At 40.5% G+C, this 15265-nt stretch overlaps 1 gene segment (V, D, J or C); it reads left to right on the top strand.

Annotated features, from left to right (window-relative positions):
* Nucleotides 1-8096: 8096 nt before the first annotated feature.
* LOC134479266 (Ig heavy chain V region PJ14-like) lies at nucleotides 8097-8633 on the top strand. The segment is given in 2 exon segments: nucleotides 8097-8173; nucleotides 8258-8633. Coding segments are annotated over 2 exon segments (408 nt in total).
* The last annotated feature ends 6632 nt before the right edge of the window (nucleotides 8634-15265 follow it).

Raw genomic sequence — 15265 nt, 5'->3', positions numbered from 1 at the left:
GAATGGTTGTACCAGTTTGCAGTCCCACCAGCAATGGAGGAGTGTTGCTCTTTCTCCACATCCTCGCAACCATTTTCTGTCACCAGAGTTTTTGATCTTACCAATTCTCACTGGTGTGAGGTGAAATCTCAGGGTTGTTTTGATTTGCATTTCCCTTATGACTAAAATGTTGAACATTTCGTTAGGTGTTTCTCAGTCATACGGCATTCCTCAGGTGTGAATTCTTTGTTTAGCTCTGAACCCCATTTTTAATAGGGTTATTTGTCTCCCTGCGGTCTAACTTCTTGAGTTCTTTGTATATGTTGGATATAAGCCCTCTATCTGTTGTAGGATTGGTAAAGATATTTTACCAATCTGTTGGTTTCCATTTTGTCCTAACCACAGTGTCCTTTGCCTTACAGAAGATTTGCAGTTTTATGAGATCCCATTTGTCGATTCTTGATCTTAGAGCACAGGCCATTGGTGTTTTGTTCAGGAAATTTTCTCGAGTGCCCATGTGTTTGAGATGTTTACCCAACTTTTCTTCTATTAGTTTGAGTGCACCTGGTTTGATGTGGAGGTCCTTGAGCCACTTGGACTTAAACTATGTACAGGGTGTTAAGCATGGATCGATCTCCATTCTTCTACATGCTAACCTCCAGTTAAACCACCACCATTTGCTGAAAATGCTATCTTTTTTCCATTGGATGGTTTTGGCTCCTTTGTCAAAATCAAGTGACCATAGGTGTGTGGGTTCATTTCTGGGTCTTTAATTCTATTCCACTGGTCTATCTGTCTGTCTCTGTACCAATACCATGCAGTTTTTATCACTATTGCTCTGCAATATTGCTTGAGTTCAGGGATAGTGATTCCCCCAGAAGACCTTTTAATGTTGAGGATAGTTTTAGCTATCCTGGGATTTTTGTTATTCCAGATGAATTTGCAAATTGTTCTGTCTAGCCTATGAAGAATTGGATTGGTATTTTGATGGGGATTGCATTGAATCTGTAGATCGCTTATGGTAAAATGACCATTTTTAGTATATTAATCCTGCCAATCCATGAGCATGGGAGATCTTTCCATCTTCTGAGGTCTTCTTCAATTTCTTTCTTCAGAGGCTTGAAGTTCTTATCATACAGATCTTTTACTTGCTTGGTTAAAGTCACACCGAGGTATTTTATATTATTTGGGACTATTATGAAGGGTGTCGTTTCACTAATTTATTTCTCGGCTTGTTCTCTTTTTTGTAGAAGGCTACTTACTTATTTGAGTTAATTTTATACCGAGCCACTTGGCTGCAGTTGTTTATCAGGTTTAGTAGTTCTCTGGTGGAACTTTTGGGATCACTTAAATATACTATCATATCATCTGCAAATAGTGATATTTTGACTTCTTATTTTCCAATCTGTATTCCATTGATCTCCTTGTGTTGTCCAATTGCTCTGGCTAGAACTTCAAGAACTATATTGAATAAGCAGGGAGAGAGTGGGCAGCTTTGTCTAGTCCCGATTTTAGTGGGATTGCTTCAAGCTTCTCTCCATTTAGTTTAATGTTAGCTACTGGTTTGCTGTATAAGGCTTTTACTATATTTTGGTATGGGCCTTCAATTGCTATTCTTTCCAGGACTTTTATCATGAAGGGATGTTGAATTTTGTCAAATGCTTTCTCAGCATCTAATGAAATGATCATGTGGTTTTGTTCTTTCAGTTTGTTTATATAGTGGATCACGTTGATGGTTTTCCATATACTAAACCCTCCCTGCATGCCTGGGATGAAGCCCCCTTGATCATGGTGATTGATCATTTTCACGTGCTCTTGGATTCGGTTTGACAGAATTGTATTGAGTATTTTTGCATCGATATTCATAAGGGAAATTGGTCTGAAGTTCTCTTTGTTTATTGGGTCTTTGTGTGATTTAGGTATAAGAGTAATTGTGGCTTCATAGAAGGAATTCGGTAGCGCTCCATCTCTTTCAAAATGTGGCATAGTTTGGATAGTATTGGTATGAGGTCTTCTATGAAGGTCTGATAGAATTCTGCACTGAACCTTTCTAGACCTTGGCTCTCTTTGGTTGGGAGACCTTTAATGACTGCTTCTATTTCGTTAGGAGTTATGGGGTTGCTTAAATGGTTTATTTGTTCCTGATTTAACTTCGGTACCTGGTATCTGTCTAGGAAATTGTCCATTTCCTGTGGATTTTCAAGTTTTGTTGAATATAGGCTTTTGTAGTAGGATCTGAAGATTTTTGGAATTTCCTCTGATTCTATAGGTATGTATCCCTTTCATTTCTGATTTTGTTAATTTGGACACACACTCTGTGTCCTCTCGTTAGTCTGGCTAAGGGTTGATCTATCTTGTTGACTTTCTCAAAGAACCAACTTTTTATTCTGTTGATTCTTTCTATGGTCTTTTTGTTTCTACTTGGTTGATTTCAGCTCTGAGTCTGATTATTTCCTGCCTTCTACACCTCCTGCATGTATTTGCTTCTCTATGTTCTAGAGCTTTTAGGTGTGCTGTCAAGCTGCTGATATATGCTCTTTCCTGTTTCTTTCTGCAGGCACTCAGAGCTATGAGTTTTCCTCTTTGCACAGCTTTCATTTTTTCCCATATTTTTGGGTATGTTGTACATTCAATTTCATTAAATTCTAAGAAGTCTTTAATTTCTTTCTTTATTTCTTCTTTGACCAGGGTATCATTGAGTAGATCATTTTCCACTTCCATTTATATGTGAGCGTTCTTCCCTTATTATTATTGAAGACTAGCCTTAGTGCGTGGTGGTCTGCAAGGACGTATGGAATTATTTCTATCTTTCTGTATTTGTTGAGGCCTGTTTTATGACCAATTATATGGCCAATTTTGGAGAAAGTACCATGAGGTGGTGAGATGATGGTATATCATTTTGTTTTAGGATATAATGTTATATAAATATCTCTTAAGTACACTTGCTTCATGATTTCTCTGAGTCTGCATATGTCTCTGTTTAATGTATTTTTCCATGATCTGTCCATTGATGAGAGTGGGGTGTTGAAATCTTCTACTATTATTGTGTGAGGTGCAATATGTGCTTTGAACTTTAGTAAGGTTTCTTTTATGTATGTAGGTGCCCTTGTATTTGGAGCATAGATATTTAGGATTGAGAGTTCATCTTGGTGGATTTTTTCTTTGATGAATATGAAGTGAACTTCCTTATCTTTTTTGATGACTTTTAGTTGAAAATCGATTTTATTCAGTATTAGAATGGCTACTCCAGCTTGCTTCTTCAGACCATTTGCTTGGAATGTTGTTTTCCAGCCTTTCACTCTGTGGTAGTGTCTGTCTTTGTCTCTGAGGTATATTTCTTGTAGGCAGCAGAATGCAGGGTCCTCATTGCATATCCAGTTTGTTAATCTATGTCTTTTTATTGAGGAGTTGAGACCATTGATGTCGAGAGATATTAAGGAATAGTGATTATTGCTTCCTGGTATATTCATATTTGGATGTGAGATTATGTTTGTGTGCTTTTCTTCTCTTTGTTTTTGTGACGACGATTAGTTTCTTGCTTTTTCTAGGGTGTAGCTTGCCTCCTTATGTTGGGCTTTACCATTTATTATCCTTTGTAGCTCTGGATTTGTAGAAAGATATTGTGTTAATTTGTTTTTGTCATGGAATATCTTGGTTTCTCCATCTATGTTAATTGAGAGTTTTGCAGGTTATAGTAACCTGGGCTGGCATTTGTGTTCTCTTATGTCTGTATGACATCTGTCCAGGATCTTCTGGCTTTCATAGACTCTGGCGAGAAGTCTGGTGTGATTCTGATAGGTCTGCCTTTATATGTTACTTGACCATTTTCCCTTACTGCTTTTAATATTCTTTATTTATTTTGTGCATTTGGTGTTTTGACTATTATGTGAAGGGATGAGTTTCTTTTCTGGTCCAATGTATTTGGAGTTCTGTTGCCTACTTGAATGTTTATGGGCATCTCTTTCTTTAGGTTAGGGAAGCTTTCTTCTATGATTTTGTTGAAGATATTTACTGTTCCTTTGAGCTGGGAGTCATCACTCTCTTCTATATCTATTATCCTTAGGTTTGATCTTCTCATTGAATCCTGGATTTCCTGTATATTTGGGCTAGTAGCTTTTTCCATTTCACATTATCTTTGACAGTTGTGTCGATGATTTCTATGGAATCTTCTGCTCTTGAGATTCTCTCTTCTATCTCTTGTATTCTGTTTGTGATGCTTGTATCTACGGCTCCTTGTCTATTCCTTTGGTTTTCTATTCCTGGGTTGTTTCCCTGTGTCCTTTCTTTATTGCTTTTTTTCCATTTTTAACTCCTTCACCTGTTTGATTATGTTTTCCTGGAATTCCTTCAGGGATTTTTGTGATTCCTCTCTATAGTCTTCTACTTGTTTATTTATGTTTTCCTGCTTTTCTCTAAGGGAGTTCTTCAAGTCTTTCTTGAAGTCCTCCAGCATCATGATCAAATGTTATTTTGAATCTAGATCATGCTTTTCTGCTGTGTTTGTATATTCAGTGTTTACTTTGGTGGGAAAATTTGGCTCTGATGATGCCATGTAGTCTTGGTTTCTGTTGCTTGGTTCCTGTGCTTGCCTCTCGCCATCAGGTTGTCTCTGGTGTTTCCTTGTTCCGCTATTTCTGACAGTGGCCAGACAGTCCTATAGGCCTGTATGTCAGGAGTGCTGTAGACCTGTTTTCCTGTTTTCTTTCAGCCAGTTATGGGAACAGAGTGTTCTGCTTTGGGCGTGTAGTCTTTCCTATCTACTGGTCTTCAGTTGTTCCTGTGGGTCTGTGTCCTGAGTCCACCAAGCAGGTTGATTGAAGCAGAAAAGTTGGTCTTACCTGTGGTCCTGCAGCTCAAGTTGCTCATGAGGGGCTGCTTTCGAGCTCTTGGTGAGGGCAGCAACCAGGATTGTCTCCTCCACCTTTCTGCAGAGACCCGGTGCACCAGGGTCCCAGATGGTGTTAGGTGTTTTCCTCTGGAGTCAGAAATGTTGTCAGAGTGTAGTCTCTTCTGGGTTCCCTGGCGTGTCTTCCCCTCTGAATGTTTAGCTGACCCTCCCATGGGATTTGGGTGCAGAGAACTGCTGCCTGATTCCCTTCAAGTCCGGGCAGTGTCTGGACTGCAGGGGGTCTGCCATAAGAGTGCCCCTATTTTCCGGTTCCCAGAGGCCTTATACAGTTTACTCTTGGGCCAGGGATGTGGGCAGGGGTGGCCAGTATTGGTGGTCTCTCCCGCTCTGAAGGATCAGGAGTGCCCACCTGTCCAGGCCGTGAGTTCTCTCTCCCAACGGGTTTGGGAGCAGTGAGCTGTGGGCTGGGATCCTTAAATTTATTTTTAATTCATTTTATTTTCATAATTAATTTTTCAAAGTACCTACATGTAATGGTAAGGAATAGTGATGCACACCTTTAATTCAGACAATAGGGAGACAATGACAGTACAATCAATGTCTGATAGTTTAATACCAGCTTGGTCTACATAATGAGCCCAGAACAACGACATTAACCCTGTCTAAAGAAATGATTTAAGAAAGCAATGCCCTCTGTCTATGAAGATGTATTTCCATCTGAGAATGTGATGCTCTGTGTGTGTATTGTAATGTATTCCTGTATCTGTAATTGTGACTGTGTGTGTCACTATAGATGCAGCTGTGCAGAATGTCAAGTTCCCTATACCCATTTTTCAATCAGAAGAATTTCAATTGTCCTAGTTCGCTATTTTTATGTAATCAATATTATGACTAAAAGCAACTGAGGAAGGAGAGAGATTCTGCCATCTTAATTCTCACAAAACATCCCGGAGGAAAATCAGGACATGAAGTCAAGGAATGAACTTAAAAGTGGGACCTGAATCAAAACATTAAGAAAATCATCTGAACAACTGTGTCTCCATAGTGGTCCTACATCCTTTCTAAGACAACTCAGGAACACAGGACCATGGATGACATCAACCATATCTACCTGGCATATTATGTTTGTCATTATTTAAATGAATACCTCCACAGATTTGCCTGCAGACCAATCTGATGGATATGTTGGGTTTTTTTGTTTGTTTGTTTGTTTGTTTGTTTTGTTTTGTTTTGTTTTTAAATTTAGTTTCCTTGTTTGCTGATTACTATAGTCTGTATTATGTTAAAATCATAGCCAGCACACAAATGGACAGTCTGGTATTGTCCTAGAAACATGACAAATTAAGTGAGTATCCATCTGTGAACTACTTATAAGTAAGCAAATGAATGAAGAAAGACATTAGTAAGGATCCACCTCTAGAAATTAAGACAATTATAAATAAAGTATGAATTTATCATGAACTCGTGCTTTTCCTAATGACTTTTTCCTAGTAACTTTATTGTAGAGAAATTTATGGAAAGCAGCATTATGGGACAGAATAGGGACACAGGTTATCTCTGAAGTAACCAAAGACAAATACACATGAATAAGTAGACTTCTATCACATTCCCCAATATAGTATAAAAAAGGTGAATTTATTTCTATGATACTCCTTTCCACAATGAAAACACAATGGAAATATCAGACAAACCCAAGAAGAGACCTACTGAGAATAATGTCTGAAAAATATCCTCCTAACCCTCAGAGTATCAGAACAAGAGGAACACAGCACTAATACTGTTAATGACCACTAAATGGATGGCTTTCTCCCTAATGTGAATGGTCTGCAACCACAGCTGCTCAAAGTTCAAAGATAATGCACAAACAAATAAGAAAAACAAAAATGTTGGGGCTACAAGGCCAAATAATAGATCCACATTCTCGGAGTCTTAGCAAAGAGATTGTGATAGCTCTGTCCTTCTCTTCCATGCTGCTTCCATTACCACGGTATGAGGAGAAGCTCTCCAGCCTCTTACTCTCTATGGTGATCAACACCTCAAGTCGCAAGGTTCCTCATGTTCATGCCCGCCCTCTGCCTCACTTTGCTTCATCACTCAGTGATCTCTGGCTTACCTTTTACTTCAATTAAAATAACAACCTGGTGTCAGTCTACTGATTTTTATGAATTGTTATGAACAGCTGACTTTCCCTTCACTCACCAATACATAATCCTATTTAGAACACATTATTTATGTGCTACATGCTGAAACAAGAAACAAACAGAGATGTATTTTAAAAAAGGACATTGGTACAGAGAAACTGACATAAATCAAGAGGTGTGAAGGCTAGGTCCCAACTACAGTGTCCCTAATAATTCACTCAACCTACTGACATAGGACCCACATGAGTCCCTTGGACCTACTCTCAGAAAAAACTCTGGAACAAAATGTGCTAAATATTTGTGAACTGCTTTCTTAAATGTTATTTCTTCAGAAGTGTTGAGACTAAAGTGAGTCTACAGTAAGTGTTTTTTAAAACAGCTGGTTACTCATATAAAAAAGTATAAATATATTTGGAAAACAATTTGATTACTATTTGCTAATTAAAAATTATACAGATTTTTGTACACAATTGAGTAATCATCACTTCTATACTTTTATACTGAAACAAATGCAAATAATACATAGTTATCCTACTGATATTTATGGTTGTCAATTTATGTGAAGATAACTTGAAAATCAATTGCAATATAAGGCTATTTATTCTCTGTGGATTTGCATCTTTATACTCAAATCACCTGATAAAGGAGGTGCCACTAATGCTGTTCTGAAAAGAATAATAAATATAAAAATCTAAAAAAATAATAGAAAAGAATCGAAGAGAATTACTTTCCGGGCAAAAAATTCCCATTCCATATTACACGTCTAGAGCAATTTGCAATAATATACGATTGCATTGAAGATAAGGTAACCTGTTCTACTTTTATTGCATGAATAAATAGTCACCTACTATAAACCTCCCTATCCACTCCCCCCCCTTTTTTTTTTGCTTCCAAGGCCTGCACAATGTGACTAATACATTTTTATTTAGAATTGTAAATCCAAACACTAACAGGAAAAGTTCCTGTGTTTTCAGCTCCTTTTTTTCTAAGCACAAAGTTATCATAGGCACATGGAGAGGAAACTAGAAATTCTGCCCTGCACTTTCTTTTATATTCTCAGGATCCACCCTCAATGCAAAGCAGCCCTCAGGCCCAGACTGAAAGCCCAGGCCTAGCTGAGGAGCCACATCTCCTTCTCACTAGAGCCTCCATCACAGCATGGCTGTCCTGGTGCTGTTGCTCTGCCTGCTGACATTTCCAAGCTGTAAGTGTTTCAGAGTTTCAGGAGAGGGACTCAGGCACTTAATCTATAGGATGAGAGACTAATGGTGATGTTGCTTGTCCCCAGGTGTCCTGTCCCAGGTGCAGCTGAAGGAGTCAGGACCTGGCCTGGTGAAGCCCTCAGAGACCCTGTCTCTCACCTGCACTGTCTCTGGGTTCTCATTAACCAGCTATCATGTAAGCTGGGTTCGACAGCCTCCAGGAAAGGGTCTGGAGTGGATGGGAGTAATATGGGGTGATGGAAGCACAGCATATAATTCAGCTCTCAAATCCCGACTGAGCATCAGCAGGGACACCTCCAAGAGCCAAGTTTTCTTAAAAATGAGCAGTCTGAAAACTGAAGACACAGCCACTTACTACTGTGCCAGAGACACAGTGAGAGAAGTCCAGTGTGAACTTGCACAAAAACTTCCCTACAGGGATTCTTAGGACCAGCAGGGGGCGCAGAGTATCAACAAGTTCTTTCCAGGATCACTTCAGAATATAGAAAGCTCTGGCTTGACACAGAGGCAGAGTTCATCTAGGACCAGGCACGTCCTGTGTTTGCTGGAGGTCCCACGCCCGCGGATCCCGGCCCGCAGCAGCTCTCTGCTCCCAGACCCTGTGGGAAAGAGACCTCACCGCCTGATCAGGTGGGCACTCCTGAGGCTACAGAGCAGAAGAGACCACCAACACTGCCCACCCCTGCCCACATCCCTGGCCCAAGAGGAAACTGTATAAGGCCTCTGGGCTCCCGTGGGGGAGGGCCCAGGAGCGGCAGGACCCCTGCCTGAGACACTGCCGGAACCTGAGGGAAACAGACCAGATAAGCAGTTCCCTGCACCCAAATCCCGTGGGAGGGAGAGCTGAACCTTCAGAGAGGCAGACAAGCCTGGGAAACCAGAAGAGACTGCTCTCTGTACATACATCTTGGACGCCAGAGGAAAACACCAAAGGCCATCTGGAACCCTGGTGCACTGAAGCTCCCGGAAGGGGCGGCACAGGTCTTCCTGGTTGCTGCCGCCGCAGAGAGCCCTTGGGCAGCACCCCCCGAGCAAACTTGAGCCTCGGGACCACAGGTAAGACCAACTTGTCTGCTGCAAGAGAGCTGCCTGGTGAGATCGGGACACACAGAGGCAGAGTTCATCTAGGACCAGGCACGTCCTGTGTTTGCCGGAGGTCCCACACCCGCGGATCCTGGCCCGCAGCAGCTCTCTGCTCCCAGACCCTGTGGGAAAGAGACCTCACCACATGATCAGGTGGGCACTCCTGAGGCTGCAGAGCGGAAGAGACCACCAACACTGCCCACCACTGCCCACATCCCTGGCCCAAGAGGAAACTGTATAAGGCCTCAGGGCTCCCGTGGGGGAGGGCCCAGGAGCGGCAGGACCCCTGCCTGAGACACCGTCGGAACCTGAGGTAAACAGACCGGATAAACAGTTCTCTGCACCCAAATCCTGTGGGAGGGAGAGCTGAACCTTCAGAGAGGCAGACAAGCCTGGGAAACCAGAAGAGACTGCTCTCTGTGCACACATCTCGGAAGCCAGAGGAAAACACCAAAGGCCATCTGGAACCCTGGTGCACTGAAGCTCCCGGAAGGGGCGGCACAGATCTTGCTGGTTGCTGCCCCTACAGAGAACCCGTGGGCAGCACCCCACGAGCGAACTTGAGCCTCGGGACCACAGGTAAGACCAACTTTTCTGCTTCAAGAAAGCTGCCTGGTGAACTCAAGACACAGGCCCACAGGAACAGCTGAAGACCTGTAGAGAGGAAAAACTACACGCCCGAAAGCAGAACACTCTGTCCCCATAACTGACTGAAAGAGACGAAAACAGGTCTACAGCACTCCTGACACACAGGCTTATAGGACAGTCTAGCCACTGTCAGAAACAGCAGAACAAAGTAACACTAGAGATAATCTGATGGCGAGAGGCAAGCGCAGGAACCCAAGCAACAGAAACCAAGACTACATGGCATCATCGGAGCCCAATTCTCCCACCAAAACAAACATGGAATATCCAAACACACCAGAAAAGCAAGATCTAGTTTCAAAATCATATTTGATCATGATGCTGGAGGACTTCAAGAAAGACATGAACTCCCTTAGGGAAACACAGGAAAACTTTAATAAACAAGTAGAAGCCTACAGAGAGGAATCGAAAAAATCCCTGAAAGAATTCCAGGAAAACACAATCAAACAGTTGAAGGAATTAAAAATGGAAATAGAAGCAATCAAGAAAGAACACATGGAAACAACCCTGGATATAGAAAACCAAAAGAAGAGACAAGGAGCTGTAGATACAAGCCTCACCAACAGAATTCAAGAGATGGAAGAGAGAATCTCAGGAGCAGAAGATTCCATAGAAATCATTGACTCAACTGTCAAAGATAATGTAAAGTGGAAAAAGCTACTGGTCCAAAACATACAGGAAATCCAGGACTCAATGAGAAGATCAAACCTAAGGATAATAGGTATAGAAGAGAGTGAAGACTCCCAGCTCAAAGGACCAATAAATATCTTCAACAAAATCATAGAAGAAAACTTCCCTAACCTAAAAAAAGAGATACCCATAGGCATACAAGATGCCTACAGAACTCCAAATAGATTGGACCAGAAAAGAAACACCTCCCGTCACATAATAGTCAAAACACCAAATGCACAAAATAAAGAAAGAATATTAAAAGCAGTAAGGGAAAAAGGCCAAGTAACATATAAAGGCAGGCCTACCAGAATCACACCAGACTTCTCGCCAGAAAATATGAAGGCCAGAAGATCCTGGACTGATGTCATACAGACCCTAAGAGAACACAAATGCCAGCCCAGGTTACTGTATCCTGCAAAACTCTCAATTAACATAGATGGAGAAACCAAGATATTCCATGACAAAACCAAATTTACACAATATCTTTCTACAAATCCAGCACTACAAAGGATAATAAATGGTAAAGCCCAACATAAGGAGGCAAGCTATACCCTAGAAGAAGCAAGAAACTAATCGTCTTGGCAACAAAACAAAGAGAATGAAAGCACACAAACATAACCTCACATCAAAATATGAATATAACGGGAAGCAATAATCACTATTCCTTAATATCTCTCAACATCAATGGCCTCAACTCCCCAATAAAAAGAAATAGATTAACAAACTGGATACGCAACGAGGACCCTGCATTCTGCTGCCTACAGGAAACACACCTCAGAGACAAAGACAGACACTACCTCAGAGTGAAAAGCTGGAAAACAACTTTCCAAGCAAATGGTCAGAAGAAGCAAGCTGGAGTAGCCATTCTAATATCAAATAAAATCAATTTTCAACTAAAAGTCATCAAAAAAGATAAGGAAGGACACTTCATATTCATCAAAGGAAAAATCCACCAAGATGAACTCTCAATCCTAAATATCTATGCCCCAAATACAAGGGCACCTACATATGTAAAAGAAACCTTACTAAAGCTCAAAACACACATTGGACCTCACACAATAATAGTGGGAGATTTCAACACCCCACTCTCATCAATGGACAGATCATGGAAACAGAAATTAAACAGAGATGTAGACAGACTAAGAGAAGTCATGAGCCAAATGGACCTAACGGATATTTATAGAACATTCTATCCTAAAGCAAAAGGATATACCTTCTTCTCAGCTCCTCATGGTACTTTCTCCAAAATTGACCATATAATTGGTCAAAAAACTGGCCTAAACAGGTACAGAAAGATAGAAATAATGCCATGCGTGCTATCGGACCACCACGGCCTAAAACTGGTCTTCAATAACAATCAAGGAAGAATGTCCACATATACTTGGAAATTGAACAATGCTCTACTCAATGATAACCTGGTAAAGGAAGAAATAAAGAAAGAAATTAAAAACTTTTTAGAATTTAATGAAAATGAAGGTACAACATACCCAAACTTATGGGACACAATGAAAGCTATGCTAAGAGGAAAACTCATAGCGCTGAGTGCCTGCAGAAAGAAACACGAAAGAGCATATGTCAGCAGCTTGACAGCACACCTAAAAGCTCTAGAACAAAAAGAAGCAAATACACCCAGGAGGAGTAGAAGGCAGGAAATAATCAAACTCAGAGCTGAAATCAACCAAGTAGAAACAAAAAGGACCATAGAAAGAATCAACAGAACCAAAAGTTGGTTCTTTGAGAAAATCAACAAGATAGATAAACCCTTAGCCAGACTAACGAGAGGACACAGAGAGTGCGTCCAAATTAACAAAATCAGAAATGAAAAGGGAGACATAACAACAGATTCAGAGGAAATTCAAAAAATCATCAGATCTTAGTATAAAAACCTATATTCAACAAAACTTGAAAATCTTCAGGAAATGGACAATTTCCTAGACAGATACCAGGTACCGAAGTTAAATCAGGAACAGATAAACCAGTTAAACAACCCCATAACTCCTAAGGAAATAGAAGCAGTCATTAAAGGTCTCCCAACCAAAAAGAGCCCAGGTCCAGACGGGTTTAGTGCAGAATTCTATCAAACCTTCATAGAAGACCTCATACCAATATTATCCAAACTATTCCACAAAATTGAAACAGATGGATCACTACCGAATACCTTCTACGAAGCCACAATTACTCTTATACCTAAACCACACAAAGACACAACAAAGAAAGAGAACTTCAGACCAATTTCCCTTATGAATATCGACGCAAAAATACTCAACAAAATTCTGGCAAACCGAATTCAAGAGCACATCAAAACAATCATCCACCATGACCAAGTAGGCTTCATCCCAGGCATGCAGGGATGGTTTAATATACGGAAAACCATCAACGTGATCCATTATATAAACAAACTGAAAGAACAAAACCACATGATCATTTCATTAGATGCTGAGAAACCATTTGACAAAATTCAACACCCCTTCATGATAAAAGTCCTGGAAAGAATAGGAATTCAAGGCCCATACCTGAACATGGTAAAAGCCATATACAGCAAACCAGTTGCTAACATTAAACTAAATGGAGAGAAACTTGAAGCAATCCCACTAAAATCAGGGACTAGACAAGGCTGCCCACTCTCTCCCTACTTATTCAATATAGTTCTTGAAGTTCTAGCCAGAGCAATCAGACAACAAAAGGATGTCAAGGGGATACAGATCGGAAAAGAAGAAGTCAAAATATCACTATTTGCAGATGATATGATAGTATATTTAAGTGATCCCAAAAGTTCCACCAGAGAACTACTAAAGCTGATAAAAAACTTCAGCAAAGTGGCTGGGTATAAAATTAACTCAAATAAATCAGTTGCCTTCCTCTATACAAAAGAGAAACAAGCCAAGAAAGAAATTAGGGAAACGACACCCTTCATAATAGACCCAAATAATATAAAGTACCTCGGAGTGACTTTAACAAATCAAGTAAAAGATCTGTACAATAAGAACTTCAAGACACTGAAGAAGGAAATTGAAGAAGACCTCAGAAGATGGAAAGATCTCTCATGCTCATGGATTGGCAGGATTAATATAGTAAAAATGGCCATTTTACCAAAAGCGATCTACAGATTCAATGAAATCCCCATCAAAATACCAATCCAATTCTTCAAATAGTTAGACAGAACAATTTGCAAATTCATCTGGAATAACAAAAAACCCAGGATAGCTAAAGCTATCCTCAACAATAAAAGGACGTCAGGGGGAGTCACTATCCCTGAACTCAAGCAGTATTACAGAGCAATAGTGATAAAAACTGCATGGTATTGGTACAGAGACAGACAGATAGACCAATGGAATAGAATTGAAGACCCAGAAATGAACCCACACACATATGGTCACTTGATTTTTGACAAAGGAGCCAAAACCATCCAATGGAAAAAAGATAGCATTTTCAGCAAATGGTGCTGGTTCAACTGGACGTCAACATGTAGAAGAATGCAGATCGATCCATACTTATCACCCTGTACAAAGCTTAAGTCCAAGTGGATCAAGGACCTCCACATCAAAGCAGACACACTCAAACTAATAGAAGAAAAACTAGGGAAGCATCTGGAACACATGGGCACTGGAAAAAATTTCCTGAACAAAACACCAATGGCTTATGCTCTAAGATCAAGAATTGACAAATGGGATCTCATAAAACTGCAAAGCTTCTGTAAGGCAAAGGACACTGTGGTTAGGACAAAACGGCAACCAACAGATTGAGAAAAGATCTTTACCAATCCTACAACAGATAGAGGCCTTATATCCAAAATATACAAAGAACTCAAGAAGTTAGACCACAGGGAAACAAATAACCCTATTAAAAAATGGGGCTCAGAGCTAAACAAGGAATTCACAACTGAGGAATGCCGAATGGGAGAGAAACACCTAAAGAAATGTTCAACATCTTTAGTCATAAGGGAAATGCAAATCAAAACAACCCTGAGATTTCACCTCACACCAGTGAGAATGGCTAAGATCAAAAACTCAGGTGACAACAGATGCTGGCGAGGATGTGGAGAAAGAGGAACACTCCTCCATTGTTGGTGGGATTGCAAACTGGTACAACCATTCTGGAAATCAGTCTGGAGGATCCTCAGAAAATTGGACATTGAACTGCCTGAGGATCCAGCTATACCTCTCTTGGGCATATACCCAAAAGATGCCCCAACATATAAAAAAGACACGTGCTCCGCTATGTTCATTGCAGCCTTATTTATAATAGCCAGAAGTTGGAAAGAACCCAGATGCCCTTCAACAGAGGAATGGATACAGAAAATGTGGTACATCTACACAATGGAATATGACTCAGCTATCAAAAACAACGACTTTATGAAATTCGTAGGCAAATGGCTGGAACTGGAAAATATCATCCTGAGTGAGCTAACCCAAACACAGAAAGACATACATGGTATGCACTCACTGATAAGTGGCTATTAGCCCAAATGCTTGAATTACCCTAGATGCCTAGAACAAATGAAACTCAAGACAGATGATCAAAATGTGAATGCTTCACTCCTTCTTTAAAAGGGGAACAAGAATACCCTTAGCAGGGAATAGAGAGGGAAAGATTAAAACAGACACAGAAGGAACACCATTCAGAGCCTGCCCCACATGTGGCCCATACATATACAGCCATCCAATTAGACAAGA

The sequence above is a fragment of the Rattus norvegicus genome, chromosome 6 (genome assembly GCF_036323735.1).
Source record: "Rattus norvegicus strain BN/NHsdMcwi chromosome 6, GRCr8, whole genome shotgun sequence".
Lineage (NCBI taxonomy): Eukaryota > Metazoa > Chordata > Mammalia > Rodentia > Muridae > Rattus > Rattus norvegicus.
Note: the sequence above shows the minus strand (reverse complement) of the source record. Positions and strands in the feature narration are given on the sequence as shown.